Genomic DNA, 26,558 nt, shown 5'->3' with positions numbered 1-26,558 from the left:
TGTTGGTAGGAACATAAGTTGATGCAGCCACCTGGAAAACAATAAGGAGGTTACTAAAAAAATTAAAAATAGAAATACCATAGGATCCAGTAATTCCACTTCTGGGTATTTGCTCCAAGAAAATTAAAACACAAATTTTAAAAGATATACACACTCTTATGTTTACTATGGTATTAATTATAATAACCAAGATACAGAAGCAATCTCAGTGTGCACTAAGAGATGAATAAAGATATGATACACACAAGGAGTATTACTCAACCATAAAAAGAATGAAATCTTGCCATGTGCAACAACACAGATCAACTTAGAGGCAGGGTACTATGCTACCATGAAGAAAGAGAAAAACAAGTACCATGCTATTTCTACTGATATGTGGAATCTAAAAAAGAATAAAAATGAACACAAGACAGAAACAGATTCATAAATACAGAGAACTAGTGGTTGCAGTGGAGAGGAGCAAATAAATTAAGAGAACTAAGAGGAACAAACTTCTGGTTATAGTCAGAGATGTAAAGTACAGCATGGGGAATATAGTAAAATAGTTTAATAACTTCATATGGGGGGAGTGCCTAGGTGGCTCAGTCCATGATCCCAGGGTCCTAGGACCAAGCCCCGCATCAGGGTCCCTGCTCAGAAAGAGGCCTGCTTCTCCCTTTCCCACTCCCCTGCTTATGTTCCCTCTTGCTATCTCTCTGTCAAATAAATAAATAAAATCTTTAAAAATAATTACTTTGTATGGTAACAGATGGCTAACTATACTTAGCGTGAGAACTTCATGATGTGTATATAAATGTCGAATAACTATACACACCTGAAACTAATATAATACTGTCACCTACACTTCAGTTTAGAATAAACTTTAAAAAAAGTAGGGGCACCTCGGCACAGTCAGTTAAATCTCCAACTCTTGGTTTCAGCTCAGTCATTATCTCGGGGTCATGGGATCAAGCCCCAAATCAAGCTTTGCACTCAGTGCAGAGTCTGCTTGGGATTCTCTCTGTTCCTCTCCTGCTATCTCGCTCTCCAAAATAAGTATTTTTTAAAAATCTTAAAAAGTAAAACAAAAGTGGTACGGTACAGTGTAGAAAGGGATGTGACTGATAGGGTTCCAAATACTGAAATATTAGTAGGATGCCAGAATACTAATTTTAGTGTACCTACTACTAGTAGTTTCATGAGAACAGCCTTTGCTCACTCAGTACATTAGCTGGCAATCAAATGCCATGTTTCATTAAAAGGGGTTTTTCAACTTTATTTTAAAAATTTCAATTTTAAGTAATCTCTACACACAATGTGGGGCTCAAACATATGACCCCCAAATCTAGAGTCACAAGCTTAACCAACTGAGCCAACCAAGGTACCTGGGGTTTTCAATTTGAAATGCTCAATTCAAAATTCTATCAATTATTTTCTTTTAAAATATGTTATATTGGGGCGCCTGGGTGGCTCAGTGGGTTAAAGCCTCTGCCTTCGGCTCAGGTCATGATCCCAGGGTCCTGGAATCGAGTTCTGCACTGGGCTCTCTGCTCAGCAGGGAGCCTGCTTCCCCCTCTCTCTCTGCCTGCCTCTCTGCCTACTTGTGATCTCTCTCTCTGTCAAATAAATAAAATCTTTAAAAAAATAAAAAGATAAAAAAATAAAATATATTACTCTTAAATGGTATGTCAAAAAAGGTTAACTCCTTGCAAAATTATCATGGTAAAAACAAAGTAAATCCCAGTGAACTGATCTGAAATGCAGGAGTCATTTGATCAGGTTGTACTCCTGTAAGACAGCTTGGAAAACTAACACATATTAGGGTTACTGGAAGAAACTCTTTCAATTCTAATATTACAATAGGTCTCTTTAATACAATGAATAATGAAAGAATTACACATTTTAAAAATAATTTCACGAAACAGATACATGAAAGAGAGCCATTCTCTCCCATTTCAAGTTTTGCTCCTCTTTGTTCACCTCTCCCTTTAAAACATAATTTTAAAGAGATCCACTAAAGAGAATTATGGTAACTTCTAGGCTTCTAAGTTAATCATGTGGACTCCAAATTTGTCATTATACATCAGAAATTCAAGTTTTGTGACTTGCTGCCTCCATATGTGAACTAATCAAGTCACATAAAAAGACACAGTTCCAAGGGTGAGTTACCTAGAAGATATCAAATACTAAACATTTACCTTTCTCAATGTTTCTAAGGAAGCCAATTATTTTTACATCAGTAGTCCTTGACTGTGATTCAAAATCTACTTCCTCTTGAAGATCTTCAAACTGTTTATTGCACTCAGATGATGTTGAACATTCATTCATTTTAACCTCCAAAGATGAAATTTTTGCTTCATTCTGTGACACTCTAACATTTAGATCAAAAAGGTTTGCTTCCACTGCCAAAATTGCAGCTTTCATTCCCTTAATTTCATTGATATCAGTTGATATTTTCCTTAAAAGATGGGAAATATTGTCTAGCTCATTCAGTGAACAAGAAGAACTTGTTACAGAACCTAAGTCAATTGGCCCAGGTGAGAAGAAAATCGGTAAAGATGGTGATGGAAACCTTGAAGACATTTTCATAAAATTCTCTCCCTCTTAATATTTCATAACTTTTCCTTCACAGCCCATTAAATTGTTTCATCAAAAATAAAAACAGTAATTAAGGCTTCAAATTTAAAAAGTATTAAGAGTTAGTAACATTTTAAAACCTACAACTAAAAAGATAGGATTGTACATTTCTGGAGTCAGAACTCAAACTAAATTTGAAAATGCTAAACAAACCAGACCAATGTTCTCTTTGCTACAACTAAGAAGCCTTAATTAATATGAAGCCCCCTATATCCTTTAAGTCCTACTTAATGCTCCTCTCCAAACAATAAACCCTATTATTGCATAAGAAATAATTCTGGCTTCTGATTGGCTGAAAGCAGACAAGTGGACACAAAGAATTTTCTATTATTTACCTCACATGACAAGAAGCACTGAAGATCTGAAGTAAAAACTAATATAATGACATTAAGTACCTTATACCTGGATATGATGTGAAATTTAATGGACTTTTGTCCCTTCATCTATTAAACCATAATTTTTGGGCTTCAATTTTTTTTAAATTGTTTTATCTAGTACCCTGAGTTTCATTTACCCTTGAAAATAGTATACAGCAGTATTTAGCACTTCCTTTTTAGGGGAAGGGTAGGGGGATAACTGGACCCACAATCACAGACAAATCTCTTTTAAAATACATGGAAATAATGCAATACTGCTGCATGGATATGGTATGGTAGGAATTTACAGATAAGAGAAATGAGGACTTGGCCTTGGTTCAGTGATAGACTAATATTAGGTAAGTGATTTTCTCCACAGTGAGAGTTATCTTTTAATTTTTAGAGTATACTTATACTCTGAAGCACCAAATTTTTAATTTAATGTCCTATTTATTTTTTAAAAATTTTTTAAAATTTTTATTTACTTGACAGAGAGATAGAGAGCAAGAGAGGGAACACAAGTAGAGGGAGTGGGAAAGGGAGAAGCAGGCTTCCCGCTGAGCAGGGAACCTGATGTGGGACTCAATCCCAGGATCCCGGGATCATGACCTGAGCTGAAGAAAGACACCCAAGGACTGAGCCACCCAGGCACCCCTAATTTATCTTTTTCTTTGGTTGCTTGTGCTTTTGGTGTCATAATCTGAGAAGCCATTGCCTAATCCAAGCTCATTTAGGTTTACACCTATTTCTTCCCTAAGAGTTTTATGAAATTAGCTCTTACATGTAAGCCTTTGATCCATTTTTTAGTTAGTTTACGTAAAGTGAGGGTCCAACTTCATTCTCTGCATGTGGATATTCAGTTGTCCAATGCTATTTGCTGAGAAGCCAATCTATTCCCCACTGAACTGTCTTGGCAACCTTATTGAAAACCAACTTAATCAGGGCACCTCGGTGGCTCACTCGTTAAGCGTCTGCCTTTGGCTTGGGTCATGATCCCGGGGTCCTGGGACTGAGCCCCGCATCAGGCTCCTTGCTCTGTGGGAAGCCTTACTTTTCCCTCTCCCACTCTCCCTGCTTGTGTTCTCTCTCTTGCTGTGTCTCTCACTGTCAAATAAATAAATAAAATCTTAAAAAAAAAAAAAAAACCTATGATAAACATGTTGGTTTATTTCCAGATGCTCAATTTGATTTTACAGATCTGTCTGTATATCCTCATGCTAGTGCCATTCAATTATAGCTCTGTAGGAAGTTTTGCAGTTAGAAAATTTAAGTCCTCTAACTTTCTTTTTCAGTGGTTTTGGCTATTCCAGGTCCTTTTCATTTCTATATGTATCTTAGGATCACTTTGCCAATTTCTGTGAAAGCCCCAGCAGGATTTCAACATAGACTGAGTTGAACTCATAAATCAATTTGCAGAGGATCACCATCTTTTTTATCTTTTTAAATATTTTATTTATTTGAGAGAGAGAGATCACAAGTATGCAGAGAAGCAGGCAGAGGGGGAAGGGGAAGTAGCCCCCCGCCGCTGAGCAGAGAGCCCAATGCAGGGCTCGATCCCAGGACCCCAGGATCATGACCTGAGCTGAAGGCAGAGGCTTAACCCACTGAGCCACCCAGCCGCCCCGAGGAGCACCATCTTAACAATATTAAAGTCTTCCGATTCATGAACTTTCATGAAAGGTCTCTTTCCACGGCTTTAATTAAAGAAAGGTCATTTTTACTTTGGTTTACTAGCCAAGCTACAAATAAGCTACAAAGTATAAGCATGTAAAATGGTGGACATGACTCCCAACAGCCCTAATAAATAATTCTTATAATGAAGTGTAGCCTTTGGTTTCCCAGTTAAATAGATGTTTACAGTAACAGGAAAAAGAAAAACTGCTGAAATTTACAAAAGAATCTTTATTCATTTCTCCACTGTATCTGTAAATTTAATCTCATTGTTTAAGATCTTTGGAAAAAAATAATTTTCAAAATTTACAAGGCTTTGGATTCATATAGAATTAAGAACCCTAGCTGGCAGACATGACATCTATTAACATAAACCATGAGAAGGAGCAGCACATTCTCAGCCAAATGCCACCTGAAAAACCAGCTGGTTCACTAGAGGGCAGCAAACAACACATCAAAGAGAAAAGCAGGAATGGAGTCTTAACAGCAGAGGAGTAACAACGTGGCTACAAAAAAACTCATTTGAGGTTTCTGTCATCACCCTCTGTACTCAACCCAACCTTAGAATGCAAAAAAAGATCCCTTCATGGATTCCAATGTAAATATCTATCAGCAGAGGACAATTACATATTTTAAGGAAAGTACAAAAAGGTTAAGGTCACTCAGTAAGTGGCATAGCCTGGATTAGTAACAATGAAGCAGTCTGACTCCCTCAGTCCATACTAATAATCACGCCATTATACTTTTCTCCATTACATATTAAGTGAAATAAAACATGTCACAGAGAAATTCATGTGATGCTATTTTATATGTACATATATGGTAGGTGCATATAAATATACATATAATTGTACTTTACAGAGAATGGACATACCTGTACATACGTATAAAAAAAAATGCCAAGGAGACTACAGATAGACACCAAACTGGTCTTTTTAAAGATTTTATTTATTTATTTGATAGAAAGGGAGAGGAGAAGCAGGCTCCCCGCCAAGCAGAGAGCCTGATGCAGAGACTGACCCCAGGGCCCTGGGATCATGACCTGAGCTGAAGGCAGACGCTTAACCAACTAGCCACCCAGTGCCCCTACACCAAACTGTTTTAAGTGAAGTGCTTATCTCCGAGGAAGGCAATGGACAGAACAAAAGGGAGATTTTCATTTTTCTGAATACAAAAACTCCTCTCTTTATTAAGACTCCTTCACAAAAAGCTTCCAGTCCAGCAGGACACACTGAGCATATGCATATACACCTTCTCCTTCTGCAGAGCCCATGAAAATGAAGTAAAGAACTTAAAAATTACAATCTCCTAATACATACAACAGCAACTCCAAACTGGGTTTCTAACATTACCCACTAAGGTACAGGAAGAAAACAGCCAAATAACCAAATATTTTAGAAATATTTTTATCTCTATCCTTAGAGTCCTATTTTTACACATTCTTACATACCACTAATAGTGTAGACATATTTAAGTCAAATACATACAGAGTGTAGTAGCAAAAAATGATTCCAGTACACAAAAAATTGTATCATCAGAAAAAGCAGATCACTGATTTAGAGGTGTGAATTAGGAAGGGGATCACAGATGAGTTTTCAACCACCTCTGGAAAACAGAAAATATATGGACAAATACTGCCTGTGAGGCAGAGCAGAAAAGCCAAAATGAGATGCTGGGAAAGCTGCAAGTGAGATAGATGCAAGGCCGACTGACACATTCATTAAGACAAAAGGATTTAGGGATGCCTGGTAGGGACGAGAGGATGGCTCAGCTGGTGAAGCATCTGCCTTCAGCTCAGGTCATGATCCCAGAATCCTGGGATCCAGCCCCACATCGGCCTCCCTGCTCAGTGGGGAGTCTGCTTCGCCCTCTCCTGCTTCTGCTCTCTGCTTGTGCTCGGTCTCAAATAAATAAATAAAATCTTAAAAAAAAAAAAAAAAAGACAAAAGGATTCAGTGAGCTCCTACTATATGTCAGGCACTGTTTTGGCCACTCAATCACAGCAATGAATAACACAGAAATCTCTGGTCAGAGAACTTGTACTCTGGTGGGGAGGGGAAGGGGACGGGAGCTCAAAAACAAAACAAAACAAAAAAAACCAAAATGTATGTAAAAACAGAACATGTTTTGTATTGATGATCTGAGGGGATAAAAATATCTAAACTATGAAAACATAAAATACATATTACATAGGGAGTGCTGTGGCAAAAATAAAGATTTAGAAGAGTGGGTAAAGGAGTAGGGGGCTAGGGAAGGCTTCACAAAGACAACTTTTGAGTGAGTTATGTGGACATATGGAAAAAAATATTCCAGGGAAAGGGTGAAAACATCTCAGACATGCTCTTCTTTGAATGCTCAGAAAGAGAAACACAGCAAGTATGTCTGGGGGATATCAAGGAGAAGCAAGTGGAGGGAAGGAAAAGGTTAATAGGTGACAATATCAGGGAGGAATCTTTTAGTTGGAGTGTAATGGGGAGCCACCAGTGGGTTCTGAGAAGGGGAGCAGCATGATCTCACTTACAGTTTAAAAGGATCACTTGCCAATCGGAGAAAGACAACTATCATATGCTCTCCCTGATATGAGGAAGTGGAGATACAACGTGGGGGGTTTGGGGAGTAGGAAAAGAATAAATGAAACAAGATGGGATCAGGAGGGAGACAAAACATAAGAGACTCTTAATCTCAGAAAACAAACTGAGGGTTGCGGGGGGGCGGGGAGAGGAGTAGGGATAGGGTGGTGGGGTTATGGACACTGGGGAGGGTAGCTATGGTGAGTGCTGTGAAGTGTGTAAACCTGGCGATTCACAGACCTTGTACCCCTGGGGCTAATAATACATTATATGTTTATTAAAAAAAAAAAAAAGGATCACTTGCTACTGTGTGGAACAAACTGTAGGAGGCCAAGTTTGAAAGCAGACAGACTAGTAAGGACACTATTCCAATAATCCAGGTAAGTCATGGATGATGGCTTAACCTAGGATGGTAGAGGGAGAGGTGATGAGGAACAGTGAATTTAAATATACTCTGAAGGTAGCAGCAGACAGGATTTGCTAAAGTTGGAGGGAAGAAGGAAGGTAAAAGGAGAGAGAGAAAGAGGAAAGCAAAGACAGAGGCAAGGAAGAATGGCCTTAAGTTTCAAAGAAAGAACAGCATTAGGTTTCTGGCCTGATCAACTGGAAAAGTGGTGCTGTGCCATTAACTAAAATGAGGAAGACTATAGGAAAAACAGACTGGAAGAAAAAATTGTTAGAAGTTTGGTTTTAGACAAGTTTAATTTATTACATATCCAAAAAAAAATGTAGAATAAGCAGCTGGATGAGAATTAGGAATTCAGATGCAAAGCCCTGGCTGGAGATACACACTTGGGAATTGACAATGTGGAGATACTTAACCTGGATGAAATGAACAAAGAGGGGCATCCAAGACTGTGAGAAGTGAGGAGCAATGAAGACTACAAAGAATGTTCAACAGAAAACAAGGGTTTGCAAATCAGACGGCCACACATTTTCTAAAAATTCAAATGTTTTGGGGTGGCTGCCTGACTCAGTCAGTAGAGTATAAGACTCCTGCTCTCAGGGTCAAGAGTTCAAGGCCCATTTTGGGCATGGAGCCTACTTTAAAGAAATTTTTTTCAAACGTTTTAAGAAGAAGGAACTCGGAAAATTATCTGGGGAGAATCTAGATAGCTACTGGGAGTGTAAGAACCTCCAGGAAACTCCTCTTTAATTTCAAGGCCACATGCAAGTCCTTGTCTGCTTTATTTAAAACAAAACATGCCCACAGCAAAGCTTGGCCCACACAATTCTAGGTAAGCCTCTTTACTGACTTTTCTTAAATGAGGAACTCACATGTTTAGAAACATTTTTGAAAAGAGCCTGCAAATAAAGGGAAAAACAAAAAAATAAAAAACAAAAACTGACTCTGGAAAACCATCAACTAGGACACAAAATATAATTCTTTAAAAAGAAAAAAAAATCCTGTAATTATATTCTTTTGACAAATTTGAAATATTATATCCACAAAACAAGATACATAAACAGACCAAGAAAGACCTTTCAGACATTTTAAAAATATAATTTTAAAAACTTAAATTCGCTTAAAAAGGAAACCAAAAACAAAAGCGGGGGTGGGGGGAGACTAAAGATAAGTCAATAAAATATGCCAAAGTAGAATAAGATCAGACAAAAATGAGAAAATAAAAGCAGGAATTTTATCCAATTTCCAAAAGAGAAAAAAATTTTAAAGAAATAATTTAAAGAGAATTTCCCACACTAAAAGCATGAATTTTCAAATTTAAAAAGTACACAAAGTATTTAGTCCAAAAGTGACTAAATAGCATCTATGTTTACCACAGTAAACTTCAAACATCAAGAACACACAGAAAATCCTAAAACCCTCCAGAAAAATAAATCCTTCGTATTCTATAATGGAATAAGAATCATATGGGCAACCAATTCCTCAGCATAAACATTAGAAGCTTCAAGATAATGAAGCCATGTGTTCAAAGTTTTGAGAAAAATTCAACTTAGAATTTTGTACCTATCCAAAGTATCAATTAAGTAAAAGGGTATCTTTAGATTTCCAGGTACTCAGAAGAATTTACCTCCCATACTTTTTAAGTTTCTTCATGATGTGATAACAAAATGAGAATATACCGAGAAGACAGTGGGATCCAGAAAATGCAGAGCAAACTCAGGGGAGGAGTTAAGTCCTGGAATGACAGTCTTGAAGCAGATCTAGAGAGCAACCAGTTAGATGAGCGAGAGGACAGACACTCTAGGATGAAGGTACCTAAGAAAAAAGTGGAACTCAAAGACTTAATAGTATAAAATGACAAATTTTTAGACCATAATGAAGGTAGGCAATACAATACAAAAAGGGGGAGTAGGGGAAAGAACTTAAGGAAAACAAAAAATTGTTCAAGAGCAGAAAAATTAAACTTATCTAAGGAATCCCTAGCAAACAGCTACAGACAAAAATGTAAATCTGGCCCTCTAATGAATTAGTTTTTTTTAAAAGATTTTCATTTATTTATTTAGAGAGAGTGAAAATGCATGCTCACACTTGAGCAGGGTGACAGGCAAAGGGAGATGAAGAGAAAATCTTAAGCAGGCTTCCTGCCTAGTATGGAGCCTGATGCGGGGCTTGACCTCATGACCCTGAGATCACGCCCTGAGTGTAAATTGAGAGTCTGATGCTTAATCGACTAGCCACCCAGGCACCCCTATTAATTTAGTCCTAATAATGTAAATACGCTGTTCCTTGGTCTCAACTTTTACTTTTTTGTTATCTTTTCTTTTCAGTGTTCCAGAATTCATTGTTTATGCACCACACCCAGTGCTCCATGCAATACGTGCCCTCCATAATACCCACCACCAGGCTCACCCAACCCCCCACCCCCTGGTTCTCAACTTTTAGAGTCAACTTACAAAGCACAGTAGTCTTAACGAGGAAAACAAAACAAAAGGTGTACTTATCATCTTTGGCAATATAAAAGTACAGAGTTTAGAGTGCCTGGGTGGCTCAGCTGGTTAAGCATCTGACTCCTTGATTTTGGCTCAGGCTACCATCTCAGGGTCATGAGACAGAGCCCCACTATGCTGGGTGTGGAACCTGCTTAAGATTCTCTCTCTTCCTCCCTCTGCACACCCCCCAAAAAAGTAAAGAATTTAGAAGGTGTGGTAAGAAAAGATGTATTAAGAGTTTAAAAAGGGTGGTGCCTGGGTGGTTCAGTGGGTTAAGCCTCTACCTTCGGCTCAGGTTATGATCTCAGGATCCTAGGATCGAGCCCCAAATCGGAGAGCCTAATCCCCCCCACCCCGCCTGCCTCTTTGCCTACTTGTGCTGTCAAATAAATAAATAAAATCGTAAAAAAATAAAAGGAGTTTAAAAAGGGACATAAATATCCTTATCATTTGGAAATCAAAGTATACTAAAATAGGGGCATCTGGGTGGCTCAGCCGAGCATCCAACTCTTAATTTCACCTCAGGTCATAATCTCACGGTCATGAGATTAAGTCCTTATGTTGGACTCTGAGCTCAGCACAGAGTCTGCCTTGTCCCTCTCTCTCCCTCTGCTTGCATTTTCTCTCCTAAAATAAATAAATAAAATCTAAAAACTAAAGAAAAACAAAACAAAACAAAACAAAAAACACAAAGCATACTGAATTATAGTGATCACACAAAAAGTAAATATTTAGATGTATTATTTAAAATGACAAAAATAGGGATGCCTGGGTGGCTCAGTTGGTTAAGCAGCTGCCTTCGGCTGGGGTTGTGATCCCAGCATCCTGGGATTGAGTCCCACATCGTGTTCCTTGCTCAGCAGGGAGCCTGCCTCTGCCTCTGCCTGCCACTCTGCCTGCCTGTGCTCACTCTCTCTGACAAATAAATAAATAAAATCTTTTAAAAAAATAAAATAAAATAAAATGACAAAAACAGGGGCACCTGGGTGGCTCAGTGGGTTAAAGCCTCTGCCTTTGGCTCGGGTCATGATCTCAGGGTCCTGGGATCGAGCCCCACATGGGGCTCTCTGCTCTGCGGGGAGCCTGTTTCCTCCCCTCTCTCTGCCTGCCTCTCTGCCTACTTGTGATCTCTGTCAAATAAATAAAATCTTAAAAAAAAAATGACAAAAATAAGTAAATGAACCAAAAATAGTGACTTTACTATATGAGCTTGAAAAGCAGAGGAAAGTGTGAGCTAAATCCTGATACACCATAGCAAAAAAACAAGAAACACCACCTACTGTTAGTGAATGAAAAAACAGAGTTATAAAGCATATTATGGGATATGGAGAAAATTAAAGACATAAACACAAGCATTTAAAAGTGGCAGCCATTTGGGAAGAACCAATATAGAGAAGAATGAAGCAAAGAACGATGCTTTTTATTTTTAAATTTCCTACACTATTTGATGAGTTTCTAATCTATCAACAAGCATTACAAAGATTTGTTTTTCCAATTTTTCTATGGTAAACATATATTTCATATGTAAAATATTTTATTTAAATGTTTTTTATACAACATATATAAAATAGGAAAACCAAAGGAAATCCATGCCTAGATACATCGTAGTGAAACTGCAGAACATCAAAGACAAAGAGAAGATCTTGAAAGCAGCCAGAGAAAGGACAGATCACCTACAAAGGAACGACAGACAATTAGAATGACAGAAGTCCATTCAACAATAATGGAAGCCAGAAGACAATGGCATAATACATACAAGGTGCTGAGAACAAAGAACTGTTGTTATCCAGCAAAATTACTGCACAAGAACAAGGAGGGAAAAAACACAGATAAACGGCCTCTTGGCAAATTTAGAGCAACAGACCTATTCTTAAAGCAACTGCCAAAGAATACACTTCAAAAATACTTCAAAACATTGAAGATGATGATCCTCAAGTAACATTCAACGTGTGAGAACAAAAACTGATAAACATGTAGGTAAAAGCAGAATAAACACCAACTGGGTGGGTAAAATAATAATAGTGCCCAATTTACGCATTTAAAAAATAACAAAAATGAGGGCGCCTGGGTGGCTCAGTGGGTTAAGCCGCTGCCTTCGGCTCAGGTCATGATCTCAGGGTCCTGGGATCGAGTCCCGCATCGGGCTCTCTGCTCAGCAGGGAGCCTGCTTCCCTCTCTCTCTCTGCCTGCCTCTCTGTCTACTTGTGATCTCTCTCTCTGTCAAATAAATAAATAAATAAATAAATCTAAAAAAAAAAAAAATAACAAAAATGAAAAACTGGAAACATAATGTAAGCCAGAAGGGTAAAGTCTGGAGCTAAGGTATTCTACAGTTAATTTACTTTGGAAATCGGGTCAGAACATTAACTTCTGGAATATGCAATTAAATTTGCATGGTAAGATTTCGGTGCTAACCACTGGATGAACAGAAATGGAGTGTTTAAACTAGTAAAAAAATAAAATAAAATACAGAGCTGGGGCAATCAATAATAGTTACTAATGAATCTTAAAGGCAAAAAGGAGGAAAAAACGAAAGGCCAATATGAATCAAAAAAGAAGGGCGCCTGAGTGGCTCAGTTGGTTAAGCTTCTGCTTTCAGGTCAGGTCATAATCCCAGGGTCCTGAGATCAAGCCTGTATCGGGGTCCCTGCTCACTAGGGAGCCTGCTTCTCCCTCTCTCTCTGCCTGTCACTCCCCCTGCTTGTGCTCTCATTCTCTCTCTGTCAAATAAATAAATCAATCTTTGGCAAAAAAAAGAAAAAAAAAAAGAAAGAAAAGATGACAGAACTATGAATGGTTTAAACTTTCCAATAATAGGCAAACTCAGATTGGGTTAAAAAAAAAGACAAAAACAATCTACGGGCGCCTCGGTGGTTCAGTCAGTTAAGGGTCTGACTCTTGGTTCTGGCTTAGGTCATGATCTCAGGGTCCTGAGATCAAGCCACATATTGGGTTCCACACTCAGCAGAGTCTGCTTGCCCCTCTCCCTTGGCTCCCCCCAGGATAAATAAAATCTTTACAAACAAACAAACAAACAACAAGCTAGCTTTGTAATATTTAAGAGATGTATATGCCTAAAGCATTAAAGGTCAGAAAAAAACTGACAACTAAAGCATGGAAAACACTGATAGAAATATAAAGAAATTAAGATAAATTTGTCTTCGAAATGGACAATCTCAAGACCTTCTCTCAATTATTGTTAAGTCAAGGAAACCAAAAACTCATTAAGGTCGAGATTTGAACACCATAACCATAGAGCTGTATCTACTCAATGCAAAATTCTGAATCCAACAATTACAGCCCACTTTCTTTCAAAATGCAATGGAAGAAGTGCAAAATTAATTCTTAACAATTTTCAAAAAATATGTATTACACAGATCACACTGAAACAATTCAATCAAGTCAAGAATATATAATAAAAGAGCAAAAGACAGAAACAAATCCTCCATATACTGTAAATTACAAACACTTTCAAACAGCTCATGGGTCAAAGATGAAGATCATATTAGGAATTAAAGATACTCTGATAATGAAAACTTTATATATCAAAATTTGTGATAGGCAACAGAAGTGGCACCTCAAAAGAAATTTACAGCTTAAATGGTTTACATCTGAAAAGACAAGCAGAGATAAACTGATAATTAAAAATATAGGTGGGGGACGCCTGGGTGGCTCAGTTGGTTAAGCGGCTGCCTTCGGCTCAGGTCATGATCCCAGCGTCCTGGGATCGAGTCCCACATCGGGCTCCTTGCTCAGCGGGGAGCCTGCTTCTCCCTCTGCCTCTGCCTACCACTCTGTCTGCCTGTGCTCATGCTCTCTCTCTCTCTAACTAATGAATAAATAAAATCTTTAAAAAAAATAAAAAAAAAAAAAAAAATATAGGTGGATATATTAAAAATTAGAACAGGAACCAAAGAAAGAGAAAGCCAAGACATCAAAGGAGAATCGACAAAGCCAGAATTATCGTTAAGTCTTTGAACACATTAGCAAAATAAACTTCTGGCGACAGACTAATCCAAGACAAAAAGAGAAACAGCATGAACACTGTGAGGTCGTAGGCTAATAAAAGTAGAGACCAGAGAGAGGAAAAAACACTAACTCATGCCAATACATGTATACATATTTAGATTTTAAAAAACATGTTACAAAGCTGTAAAACACAAAGCTTTAAAAACATGTCACAAAACTGTAAAACAGTAAGTACGGTAATTAATTGCTATTTGCAGAATGTCACTTTGCACTTGCGAATAAACCAATTCACTAAGAGTAGTTAAGTCCTCATAAGATGTACTTGATACCATTTCAAATTTTTAACCTTTTACTTCAAAACAGTAATACAGAGAACCACACAAAACAAACAGTAGCTTCGTGAATTTTATAAGGCAAAACACCCTTACAGCCACCATTCAGGTCTAGAAAATAGAACTGTGCCGCCCACCCCAGAAACTGTCCCATATATGCTCCGTCTCGATCAGTCCTTTCCTAAAGTAACCATTTATGCCTTTTATAGTAACCTAAAATTTCTTTGCGGCTCATAAATATGCATCTCTAGACACTACAGTTTAACCTTGCGAATTTTGTCGTTCAGTGTAGAATTCTCAGGCTATTTGACCTATACGGCATCCCAGATACTGTTCTTCGCCTGTTGCACACTCATGAGGCGACAAGCAACATATTCCTCTGGCCTCTGTACTTCCTGCAAGCTGAATGCCAGATCAGAGCCCTGATCACCCAGGTTCAAATCCTCTGGCAAGAAGACTAAGGTAGTTTGGGGTTTTTTGGTGCAAAAATGGTGATTTTATTAAAGCACGGGCAAAGGACCTGTGGGCAGAAGAGCTGCTGCCAAGACGGAGGGAGTTTTATTCTTTCATCTGGAGGCATGAAATAACAGTTTTTCACTTTTTTAGTCGCCATTAATGATCAGTGCCTAATTAATTCACTGAGTTGGGGGGGAACCCCAACAAGCTATAATTCTATCATTCTGTTTTCACTTACTAGCTGGAGGAATTTTTTTAAAAAAAGCTTTTTCTAGGGGTGCCTGGTTGGCTCAGTCTGAAGAATGCAACGCTTGATCTCAGGGTCATGAGTTCAAGCTCCACTTTGGGCACAGTTTATTTAAAAAAAAAAAAAAACAACACAACAAAAAACCTTCCTCACTAACTACATAAAGGACTGCAAATGTCTATTTTTGGTTGCAGCTATTCAACTCTGGATATAGTACAAAAGCAGCCACAGACAATATATACATGAATGGGCAAGGGTTGGTCCAATAAAACTATTCACAAAAGCAGATGTTAACTCCTATACTATTTGACTATACAGGGACACCATTCTTTAACATAAAAACAGCATAAATGCTCAATAATTTATCCAGTTTTCAAGACAATGAATTAGTATCTATTATCCTCCAGAATGTGACCAATTAAAGATCTACTTTTAAAAAATGTGAAATCATGGGGGCTCACTTGGTCAAGCATCTGTCTTCAGCTCAAGGCATGATCCCAGAGTCCTGGGATCAAGTCCCACATCAGGCTCTCTGCTTAGCAGGGAGTCTGCGTCTCCCTCTACCCCTCCTTCTGCTCGTGCTCTCTAAAATACATAAAATATATTAAAAAATATATATGAAATCATGGATTTAAACCTGTTTGATGGACTTCAACACACTGCAATTCTTACCCTTACTGAAGCTCAAATGCTCTCTAGTTGCTCTTTACAAAAAATACAAATTGGCTCATTTACACTTTCTAGTTAATGTATTTGGCTGTTTTGGAATCTTCTTGTTCTCAGGTCCATCATTTATTGGATTTGCACATAATGCTGCATGGCAAAATGCACAATACAAGGATTTTTTTTTTTTTTTTTTTTAAAGAGAATGAAGGGACACACAGAATGGAATCATTAAGGCCTCATGAAACAGATCTGAAATGAACCTGAAACAATTTCAAGAACATAGTTAAGAGGAATGAAAAAATGTATGCCAGCATTAGAAAAGTATGAGTCAGAAATAACATGACGAGCATTCAGTTTTGGCGAGGTTTTTTAAAATTTAGATCTCAATAGAAAAGAAATAGATGTAAACTAGGATCTTTCTTGATAGAACAGAAGAGGTTCTTGACTGGAAAGGCCCAGAGACCAGCTATCCAAATCGACTAAAGGCCAAGCTGATGGCATCAGTCCCAGATAATACATGAGGTGGAAACATCATAATGCTCTCAAGAAGAAATCACATGATTAAAGCACACTTTGACAGGAAAAGTGTTTGTACTGAAGACGGGGTTAGTGGGGGTTGAGAGAAAGGAAGCAGAAAGATCAGCTGAAAGCTAACTGCAGTTAACCAGCAACAAAAGAATAAAGTAGGGCCACTGGGACAACTGGCCAGGTCAAAGAAAGGATGCTAAGAAGTGTCCCAGTTCAGGAGAACAGGGGTACAATTAACAAAAAGAAGAAAAAATGAAGGTATCTATGTATCTCTAAGTAGAAACTTTCTCAGGACCAGCAAAACACTGGTAATTATTAAGGCTAGATAACCGGGTAAATGGGAATTCATCGAACTATTCATCCCACTTTTAATAACATTAAAAATTTCTGGGGCGCCTGGATGGCTCAGTGGGTTAAGCCTCTAAGCCTTCGGCCCAGGTCATGATCTCAGGGTCCTGGGATCGAGCCCTGCATCAGGCTCTCTGCTCAACAGGGAGCCTACCTCCCCCACTCTCTCTGCCTGCCTCTCTGCCTACTTACGATCTATCTCTGTCAAATAAATAAATAAAATCTTCAAAGAAAAAAAATTTAAAATTTCTGTAATAAAAAGACTTAAGATCCTAAAATGTGCAGGCTTAGACTTTCCTCTCGGTCCTTTCTCATTCTCTCTTTGGGCCTAACGAGCACTTTTCTCACACAACTAACATTTCATAAACACCCACTGGCAAATCTTTAATGCCTCATGAAAAAAAAAAGTGTAGTAACAGAGAATGACATATCATTTAAATTATTACCTTGGCTCTTTTCTATATTATCTCCCTTTGTTTCCTCTTCTTTAATAGGGGTACTTATTCTGGGGGTCCTGCTTTGGCCCTGGACCATTTCTGCCAGCAATTCTTCTTGAGAAGTTCGAGTTCTGGGAGCAACTGGAAGTGTCTGTTTCTGTGAGACTTTTTAAAAGGAAAAAAGATGGGAAATGTAGATGCAGTAATACATCAAAACTGAGCAGAGAATATGTCCTATTAAATATAAATGCCTCCTTGGGTTTAGAACAAATGAAAAATTTGAAACGGCTCACAGGTAACACCTTTTTTTCTCACAATATTCCAGAGAGAGATATACCTGACTTCATCTATACATTTTAAACCACATGCCATACATATATTGCCAGACACAGTATTCATTTTTGACCTGTATGTAAATTATAATTTGAAGTTGTTATGTGATCATGAAGCAAAATTTAAATTACATTTGGTTAAAAATGAATATCAATGTTATTTCTCAAAAATACATGGGCAATCTCCCACTATTATAAAAACAGGGGGGGCGCCGGGTGGCTTAGTCAGTTAAGCATCTGACTCGATTCTGGCTCAGGTCATGATCCCAGGGTCCTGTGATCAAGCCCTACATAAGGGTTTTTGCTCAGTGGAGAGCTTGTTTCTCCCACTCCCCTCTCTCCCTGCTCATGCTCTCTAATAAAATCTTTAAAAAAGCTAAACAACAAAAAACAACACTCAATATTGTAGAAAGGCAAAGAAATGAAATTTATATAGGTTAGGTCTAGTTTTGGCCTTAGCCTGATAGTCCTCATATGCAAAAGCTGTTTATGTTCAAAGTTAAGTTAGAAATAAGAAGAGGACAGATACCTGAGGTTCGAAAGCTGGTAACTTACAATCTACTTCACTTTAAGAAAGGGTGACAAAAAGATACAAAAGAAATGGCAGAAAAATGCTAAACAAACGGTCATCAAATCCATAGCAAAAATAAAATAAAAATTTTTAGAGTGGGCAAGCATCAGTTTTTATTAATCGAAAGTTTTGCACACTAGCTTCAGCACATGGGGCAGAACACAGAATTTATGACAATATGGCACCCATCATTTAGTTTGCATTTTGGAACAAATTTTCTGTAAGGTCAGACTATATGCGACTTATCTCCTTTTCTTATCCTTTAAAAACACGCAATACCTTTACATTCTCATAAAATAATTCAGTACTTCCACTAGGACTGGGGCAGGAACATCACAAATGAGTCAATTCTCTGCCTTATATTCCATTATTGGGTTCTACTGGAAAAAAAAAAAAGAAGCCAATCTGCTCATGCACTAGCCAAATTTGTCTAACTCTGACCTCTTAATATCCAACTGAGCTCCCTTTTATAGATCATAAATGCCTATCAAATGTTGACTCCAATGACATGAATATGAAAGTCCCACCTTTATCAAAACTCCCTATAAAAATTTTATTAAATATTTCACACATACTATGAAGGTAATAAAAGGCACTACACAGCTGATCAAAGAACTAAATTACACTGACAACTGGAAGTTTCTCAAAATGATCTGTTAAAACCATTCTTCTCTGAAACTCTTCTTGGTTCTGACATCTGGCAAGTGTCTTTATTATACAACTTGGGAAGCAATCAATGCAAGCTTCAAGAGTCAAAGAAAACTCAATGTAAACATAATACATTTGAAATTACCTGTAGAATAGTTAGTTGTTTTTGTTACAGATTCTTGAGCTTCAGATATAGCCTTCAAAATTAGGTTCTTGTTAGCTTGTTTAGAAGGTGGAAGTGAAGGTCTAAAAAAAAGTTAAAAGTATATTGATTAAATCTTAGATTTGAGTTCTTTACATGCTAGCCATCCGTTAGGCCTTTACTACAGCCTTCCCTTAGATTTTGTACAGACTAGTTGTACATTTTTAAGAAATGTCAACTAGACTGGAACATTTTAAACTTTTTAAATAATGAATCTGGATCACCCCTCACCCTCCCACCGTATTACAGTTTTTATTCTCTGCAATCTTCTCCAATTTTAAGCAATTTCTCTTTCATTAATCTGTTTCTCAAAAACCAATAGAAAAGTCTTACGTGCTATTAAAATTTTATTTTCATGATATCCTCTTCAAGAAACCCAGAAGATTCCATCAGGCAATTAAAGATTAATTTACAGACAATGGTCAAGGTACCTCCTTTCAGGCTTTGCTGGCACTGACACACTGCTGGAGATACTTCCTGTACGAGACCCACAATCGTCATCTTCCTCCTCCTCTTCTCCATCATGATTGAATTTTTTTACTTTAACAACTGAACTTACCACAGGCAACTTTCTCTTCCGAAAGTTTTCTTCCTGCAAGCAGATAAATTTAGGCTTACCTAGTCTCAGAAAAAAAACAAAGTTCTATCACAGTGTTTATTTTTTTCCTCAAGAAAAAGCCAATCATACTGAGAATTCACAAGCTACTTCCTGGTTTCTTATAAAAATGTAAATATTATCCTAAGAGCCAATCATTAGCTGTAACAAAAAATAACGCTTTACATTCATGTATAAACAGCAGCATACAGCACTGTTGAGGAAACTAATAAAATGGAATTACTTCATTGTTTCTAAGTAACTGCCGTGGAAAATCTAAAATTGACCTAAAATTCCCCCGAAATTATAAGGTAAGGTTATAGCTATCTCAAATGCTGGCATCCCAGGAAAGTAAACAAGATATAAACTATCTGTAGAAGCCAATCGTGAAGTGGAAAATCTGGTGTAGTATGTTAAGGAGCACAGAAATCCATTTAAAGTAAACTTGCAATATTTGTTTAGTTATTTCACATATACTCAGTACTAAGAAATACCAATTTTCAGTCTAAGAAGCCAGAATTTAAAAAGTATATGCAGGGGCGCCTGGCCAGATCAGTTAGCAGAGGATGTGATTCTTGATCTCAGGGTTGTGAGTTCTAGCCCCATGATGGGAATGCAGCCTAACTTAAAAAAATAAAAGAACTTTTAAAATGTAACAACAACAAAAAAAGTATATACAAACCTCAATACTCATTTTTTCTGAGTTGTTTCTGAAAAAGGGACTGTAAGTCTCTTCTAAACTGTTAAGCACGTCCGGTTCACACAAACGCCCTGTTTCATATACCCGGCTGTTCTGTGTATCAGATTGCTTGGCAGCATGAATACTGTTTTGCTGCTGCTGAAATTGCAACCTGTTTAAATGAGCACCACTATCTGCATTTCGACTTGCAGGTGGTCGATAAATTTCAATAGAAGGGCGAGAAGAACCATATGTAAGTGTCACTGTAGGTTTTTTCTGAGATAAGGGATTCTCCTGCACAAAATTGAGGTCTTCATCAATGAGATCATCTGGTTCTGGTTTAATATCAATCACATCTTCAGAGGGTGCTGGCTCCCTCAGAGGTTTCACAGTTGACATTAATCGGGTTGCAGCTCCATCATCATAAGTCTGTCTATTTTTAAAAACACATACACACAAAATTATAACCAACTTACAGCAGTAACTTCAAATACTTAAATTTTAATGAAAAAGTTTACTCTTTATGTATTCCATTAAAAACTACTTCTTTTTTTAAAGATTTATTTATTTGACAGAGAGAACATAAGTAGGCAGAGCAGCAGGCAGAGGAAGAGGGAGAAGCAGGCTCTCCGCTGAGCAGGGAGCCTGATGTGGGGATTGATCCCAGGACTCTGGCATCATGATCTGAGCCGAAGGCAGCCGCTTAACTAACTGAGCCACCCAGATGCCCCTAAAAACTACTTTAAAAGTACTTTTTTAAAAAAACTTTACATATTTGAGGTGAAAGACAATCATATATAGGTCTTAACCATTACCTTATTGAAAAAAAGAAAAGGGCGCCTGGGTAGCTCAGTGGGTTAAAGCCTCTGCCTTCAGCTCAGGTCATGATCCCAGGGTCCTGGGATCGAGTCCTGAGTCAGGTTCTCTGCTCAGCGGGGAGCCTGATTCCTCCTCTCTCTCTGCCTACTTGTGATCTCTGTCAAATAAATAAATTAAAAAAAAAAAATCTTAAAAAAAAAAAAAAAGAAAAAAATTGCTTACAACCACCTCAGTATTTCCAAAAATTTCTGAAAACAAAAATTCAAAGATCTAAAAACTAATGTCAAGGTCACATACACATATCCACCTACCCATAGCAGTTCTACACAGGACTCTTACCTGACAGTAGTGGTTTTCTGCTCTTGTGAACTAGTAGAAACCCTGGAATCTCTTTTTTCAGGTCTAGTGCTAGCAACTGCAAGAGGTGGCACTGCAGCTTCATGCCTTCTCTCATCTCCCCGACTGAAACAGCTCTTGTTTGAAGACACATTATTGTCAAAGATGCTAGTATCAGAAGACTTAAGACTGGAAGGGTCTGGAAAGAGAAATAGATGGTCCTTCTAAGCTGTTTTTATTACTTTACTTTGAACCTTTCCCCTGTTCATCACCTATTTAAAAGCAGTATGTGTTCTTCCACAACGTTTTTAATGGCTGAACATTACTCCACAGATAGTCAATATAATAATTAATTCAATTTACTATTACTGAATTTCTCGGTAATTTTCCATTATAAAACATTAAAACATCCTTGGGGCACCTGGGCAGCTCAGTCAGTTGAGCAACCAAGTAGTGATTTCAGCTCAAGTCTTGATCTCATGGGCAGTGGGACTGAGCCCTATGTCAGACTCTGTGCTTATTAGCAGAGTCTGCTTGAGATCCTCTCTCTCCCTCTGCACTCCCCCACATTCTCATGCATGCACACTCTCTCTTTTTCAAATAAATAAATATTTAAAACTAAATAAATCAAAGGTGCCTGTGTGGCTCAGTTGGTTAAGCATCTGCCTTCAGCTCAGGTCATGATCCCAGGGTTCTGGGATCCAGCCTTGCACCTGGCTTCTTGCTCAGTGGGGAGTCTGCTTCTCCCTCTCCCTCTGCCTGCTGCTCGCCCTACTTGTGAGCTCTCTGTCAAATAAATACATAAAATCTTAAAAAAAAAAAAGTAAATAAACCAATAAAATATAAAAACATCCTTGAAGCTGAAACACTACATAAATTCACAATTCTTTCCTTAATTTTCCTTCCCTTGTTTAATTATCTTTAAGTTATATTCAATTTATTGCTCTTGAATCCACCGTTCATGCGCCTCCTAAGAAAGTCCCAAGAAACTATTATTTTCAAATTTATGGAATTTTTTCCAAAGCAGCATTAAATGACTAGAAAATAAACACTAGGAGCACCTGGGTGCCTCAGTCAGTTAACCGTCCACTTTCAGCTCAGGTCACAATCTGAGTCCTGGGACTGACCCCCCACATCAGGCTCCCTGCCCAGCAGAGAGTCTACTTCTCCCTCTCCCACTCCCTGCTCATGCTCTCACTCTCTCAAATAAATAAGATCATAAAAAAAAAAAACCCACAAAAAAATGCTATAGTAAATTCCAAAAACTTTTTAAAAAGATTTTTATTTATTTATTTGACAGAGAGAGACACAGTGAGAGAGGGAACACAAGCAGGGGGAGTGGGAGAGAGAGAGAAGCAGGCTTCCTACCGAGCAGGAAGCCCAATGTGGGGCTCAATCCCAGGACCCCGGGATCATGACCTGAGCCAAGGCAGACACTTAATGACTAAGCCACCCAGGTGCCCCAAATTCCAAATGTTTTAATGACTCTTACCAGTTGTAACAGAGCGAAGTTTATCTAACACACCATGAAGCCTAAAAGAAAAAAGAAATATATTAAAACTTCGTCTAATCAAGAAAAGATTTTATTTCAACTATCACTTGAAATTTGATGACATTACAGACTCTACCTTCAGATACAAATATTGATAAATGGTACTAAACAGTATTTAATGGATGAAGTTAAAGAAATGCCACATTTTAAAAAAAAGGCTTATATGTGTACTATAGAAGTAAATAAAAATCATATTTTTTCATCATTGTTTTGAACATCTATCTTCTGTGCAAATAAGGGAAAAGATATTATTTGACCAGTCTTCATCTACAAAGAATGTAATTTTGTTTTAAAGACTCCATGTAGCTTATGGTAAAAGATGAAGTAACACAGGTATGTAATATAGCTTACTGCTACAATTCCTTGAGCAGAGTTTATTTTATTTATTTATATAGTTTCTGAAACAGCTTAATTCTGAGAAATAAAAAACTTGAAAATAATATCAAAACATATCACCTCATTACTAATGCTGTAAACAAGCACAGGTTACAACCTTGTTTATAACACAGACTATCCTAGTAGTTAATGTACAAAGTAAATATGCCTTACAATCCCTTCCAAGAGGCCATTCCTTTTGAAAATACCAGAAATATCTATCTCATTATAATGTTTCACCCAGCACCCAGTCACATGCTACTGTCCCCTTGGACACAATTACTATAGGGCTCCAAACAATCATAATGGTCCATTTCAGGCTGATGTCAATGAACACTTAACCAGGGAAATAAAGTACCCACACAGAGACAAGCTAACTTGCATCAGTATACATTATGGAATTTATGGCAAGATGAGAAAACTGAGTTTGATCTTAAATTCAAATTCATTCAGTCCTTTATGTAAGAAATTAGTCCAAAGCGTTCCATCAAGTTATCTAAGAAAGGATCTCTACCTAGGTCAATCTTCCACAGTGTCCTAGTGGGACTCAAACCCAAAGTGATGCCAAGGCTGAACCAAAAGTCAAGTCCTAAAACACGTATACAAAACAAAACAAACACCTGGAGTGCAGAAGAGTTTTTTTTAAAAAAAAGGTTCTCATGATAAATTCATGATAACTTCATGATAACTTCCCCAGTCAAAAGTACCACCGTACCACGGTCTGCCTCTCTCTCATTCTTTTTTTTTAATAAGTTCTGGGGACTAAGTGAAAAGAGTGGGTTAGGGAACCACTCTGCAGTAGTTGGCTGTACCAAAAAATTTTGAGGATCAACCACTGAACTTAATGTCAGAATTCTGCATGGAATTTCAAGAAAACTTCACAAGACTGGCAAAGCATATAGTGGCCCAGAGGGGCAAAAACACCTTTTAGATAAATTTTAGCTTAAAGGTAAGAATTTAACCAGCTTCATATGCCTCTTTAGTGTGTCTTATTATCTCTCCCAGTCTCTTGACATTCAAAGTAACCAGGCCACTCTGCTCACTCAACTTTTGCTCCATTATCAACCTGTGCTGTAACTGGTGGTTCCCAGAGTGAGGGCACTTACAGGAGCACTTCCTGATCTATTCTCAGCCACACATTATCCTCCCCCTCCACCCTCACTCTACCTCAAACCTGCCTTCTTAAATTGAATCTTGTGCTTTTAGTCAGTATTCTCAACTAAGAGGCAATATTTGGTTTGAAAAAGAACACTGAAAATTATAACATGAATTTATATTTGAACACAAAATTTTCTTTTTAAAATTCCAAACTTTATAAAGTTCCAAATTTTTAAAAATGATTTGAAATTTTGTCCAAAAACTTCGCCCCCTAAAGCAATTTAGGAAGTCAACCCAGCTCCCAAAATATATGCAACTGGTTTTGGTTGGGGGAAAGGAGTAAGATGCAAAAGAAAACAAAAGAACCATAGTAACTACAGTTAACATAGACTAAGGACTTGCTGTGGGGCAGGCACACAGCTACAAGTATATTACCATGTATTATTTCATTTAATCCTTACAACAGTCCTATAAACGGGATTTATTAATCCCATTTTACAAACTGAAAAAACAAGGGAAAAGGCAGATCCAGGATTTAACCTCAGGAGTCTGGCTCCAGAAGCTGTGCTCTCATGGCTCACTATCTGCCTCTCCACAGTGAATCTGACTCTCCTATCAGGAACCTCTTTTCAGACAATACCTATTCTGACTTGTGGCAAACTTTGGTCTAAGGGGTAAAAATTCAGAAACATACCATACGGTGAATCGAATTGTGTTGTTCCCTAGAAACAGGGACAGGTCCTCTGTCATTTGGTCCTGACTTTTCTTGTTGGCCACCATCACCATAATGTAATCAGGAAGTTCTTCATCTAGTTAAAAGGAAAAGTATATAAAAACTTTTTTATGTTTTCCTCAACATTGTCTTCTACGTAAAAGCTATGCACTTGAGAATATAGATATAGCTCTAAAAATTAATATCTCAGCTCTACTAGAATTATGTTGGACAAGAAAGTATAGTCTTTTTCCCCTCTTCATTACATAGGTATTTTAACTACTAGAAGGATGGCAATTAGGAATAACTAACAAATACTTATAAAACTAGGTATTCTGAATTACAGTATCAAACTTGAGTGTATTCATTGCCTTTTTATCTTTTTAATAATGCTCATCGATTTCAGAGAAGCTTCCAAAAAGCATATGGACATGCCTCAAGAGTAATAACTGAGTTCTGCCTAGTTTTGTGTTTATGTTTCAAAATGATATTTATTTCTCAAGAGAACATCTTTATGTTCAGTAAAGGCAGATTTCTATTATCTCAGGGTAACCACTTTGCACCAACAGCAAATAAACTAAAACCACCCAAAAACTCTACAACATTCAAAAAAATTTAATCCTAGGGGCCCCTAGGTGGATCAGTCATTAAGTTTCTGCCTTCATCTCAAGTCATGATCCCAGGGTTCTGGGATGGAGCCCCGCATCGCATCAGACTTCCTGCTCCCTCTCCCACTCCCCCTGCTTGTGCTCCCTCTCTCACCGTGTCTCTGTCAAATAAATAAGATATTTTTAAAAATTAATCTTAAATTTAAGTAGTTTCAACTTCATTTACTGTTTTATCCTCACATACACTCTTAACACAATGATTATGAAGGTGAGGTCTAGGACCAAAAACAACAAAAACAAAACCACCACAGTAAGAAGGTAAGAAAGCAAAAGCCATTATCAAGAACTCCAATCCCCACCAAAAAAATTCCTTCAGATTTCTTCAATACCTTAAAGATTCATATTTCTAAGCAGAAAGGTTCATTTCAGAAGTACTATCAGACAAAAAAAAGTATTACCAGACATTTGTTTCAAGGAGAATTATCAAAAATCCAGTTAAAGAAAAGCACAAATATACTCAGCCCAATCTACAAATGGAGAGAGAGAAATCTTTATTTTTTACTGCTCTAATAGTATGAATATACAATTTACTTACTCATTTTATGTCTTTGGATATTTAGATCTCTTGCAATTTTACTAACAATAACAACAACAACAACAACAAACTGTTGCAAATAAATTTTAGAAGTCTAGGTGGCAACCCTGCCTCTGAAGAGTTAAAAAAACTCCAGGGGCTATGGGCTAGGAAAGCCACTCTGTTTTACATCATGACATACCTAGAGAATGGTAAGATGTATAGGGTGCACTGGAGTAAAGAGGAAAATTACTCACAGACAGTCAAAGTAAACCAGCCACTTCTGCCTCACCAAACATACCCAGCCACCCCAAGTGCTAAGAAAAATCAAATCTCAACAGACTGAAAAGTTTTCCTGATGTTCAG

The 26,558-nt window shown here is 37.6% G+C and overlaps 1 protein-coding gene across 9 annotated transcripts in view; it reads right to left on the bottom strand.

The window, feature by feature from the left end:
* The window catches only part of ZC3H14 (zinc finger CCCH-type containing 14), a 50,937-nt gene that overhangs the window by 16,352 nt on the left and 8,027 nt on the right, over positions 1-26,558 (bottom strand). For 8 of the 9 annotated variants that reach the window (XM_032878586.1, XM_032878587.1, XM_032878589.1 and 5 more), the window contains exons 3-9: positions 24,993-25,107; positions 22,766-22,806; positions 21,277-21,472; positions 20,122-20,551; positions 19,276-19,436; positions 18,788-18,888; positions 17,101-17,256 (exon numbers count right to left, since the gene is read on the bottom strand). In XM_032878586.1, the coding sequence (XP_032734477.1) occupies positions 17,101-17,256; positions 18,788-18,888; positions 19,276-19,436; positions 20,122-20,551; positions 21,277-21,472; positions 22,766-22,806; positions 24,993-25,107 (1,200 nt within the window). Of the gene's footprint in view, positions 1-2,177; positions 2,584-17,100; positions 17,257-18,787; positions 18,889-19,275; positions 19,437-20,121; positions 20,552-21,276; positions 21,473-22,765; positions 22,807-24,992; positions 25,108-26,558 lie in introns of those variants that run through there. The other variant, XM_032878595.1, reaches the window with a different exon arrangement.

The sequence above is a fragment of the Lontra canadensis genome, unplaced genomic scaffold, assembly GCF_010015895.1.
Source record: "Lontra canadensis isolate GAN:19392208 unplaced genomic scaffold, GSC_riverotter_1.0 scaffold64, whole genome shotgun sequence".
In the NCBI taxonomy this organism is placed as follows: Eukaryota; Metazoa; Chordata; class Mammalia; order Carnivora; family Mustelidae; genus Lontra; species Lontra canadensis.
The sequence above is the reverse complement of the archived record's forward strand: the minus strand, read 5'-3'. Positions and strand labels throughout refer to the sequence as shown.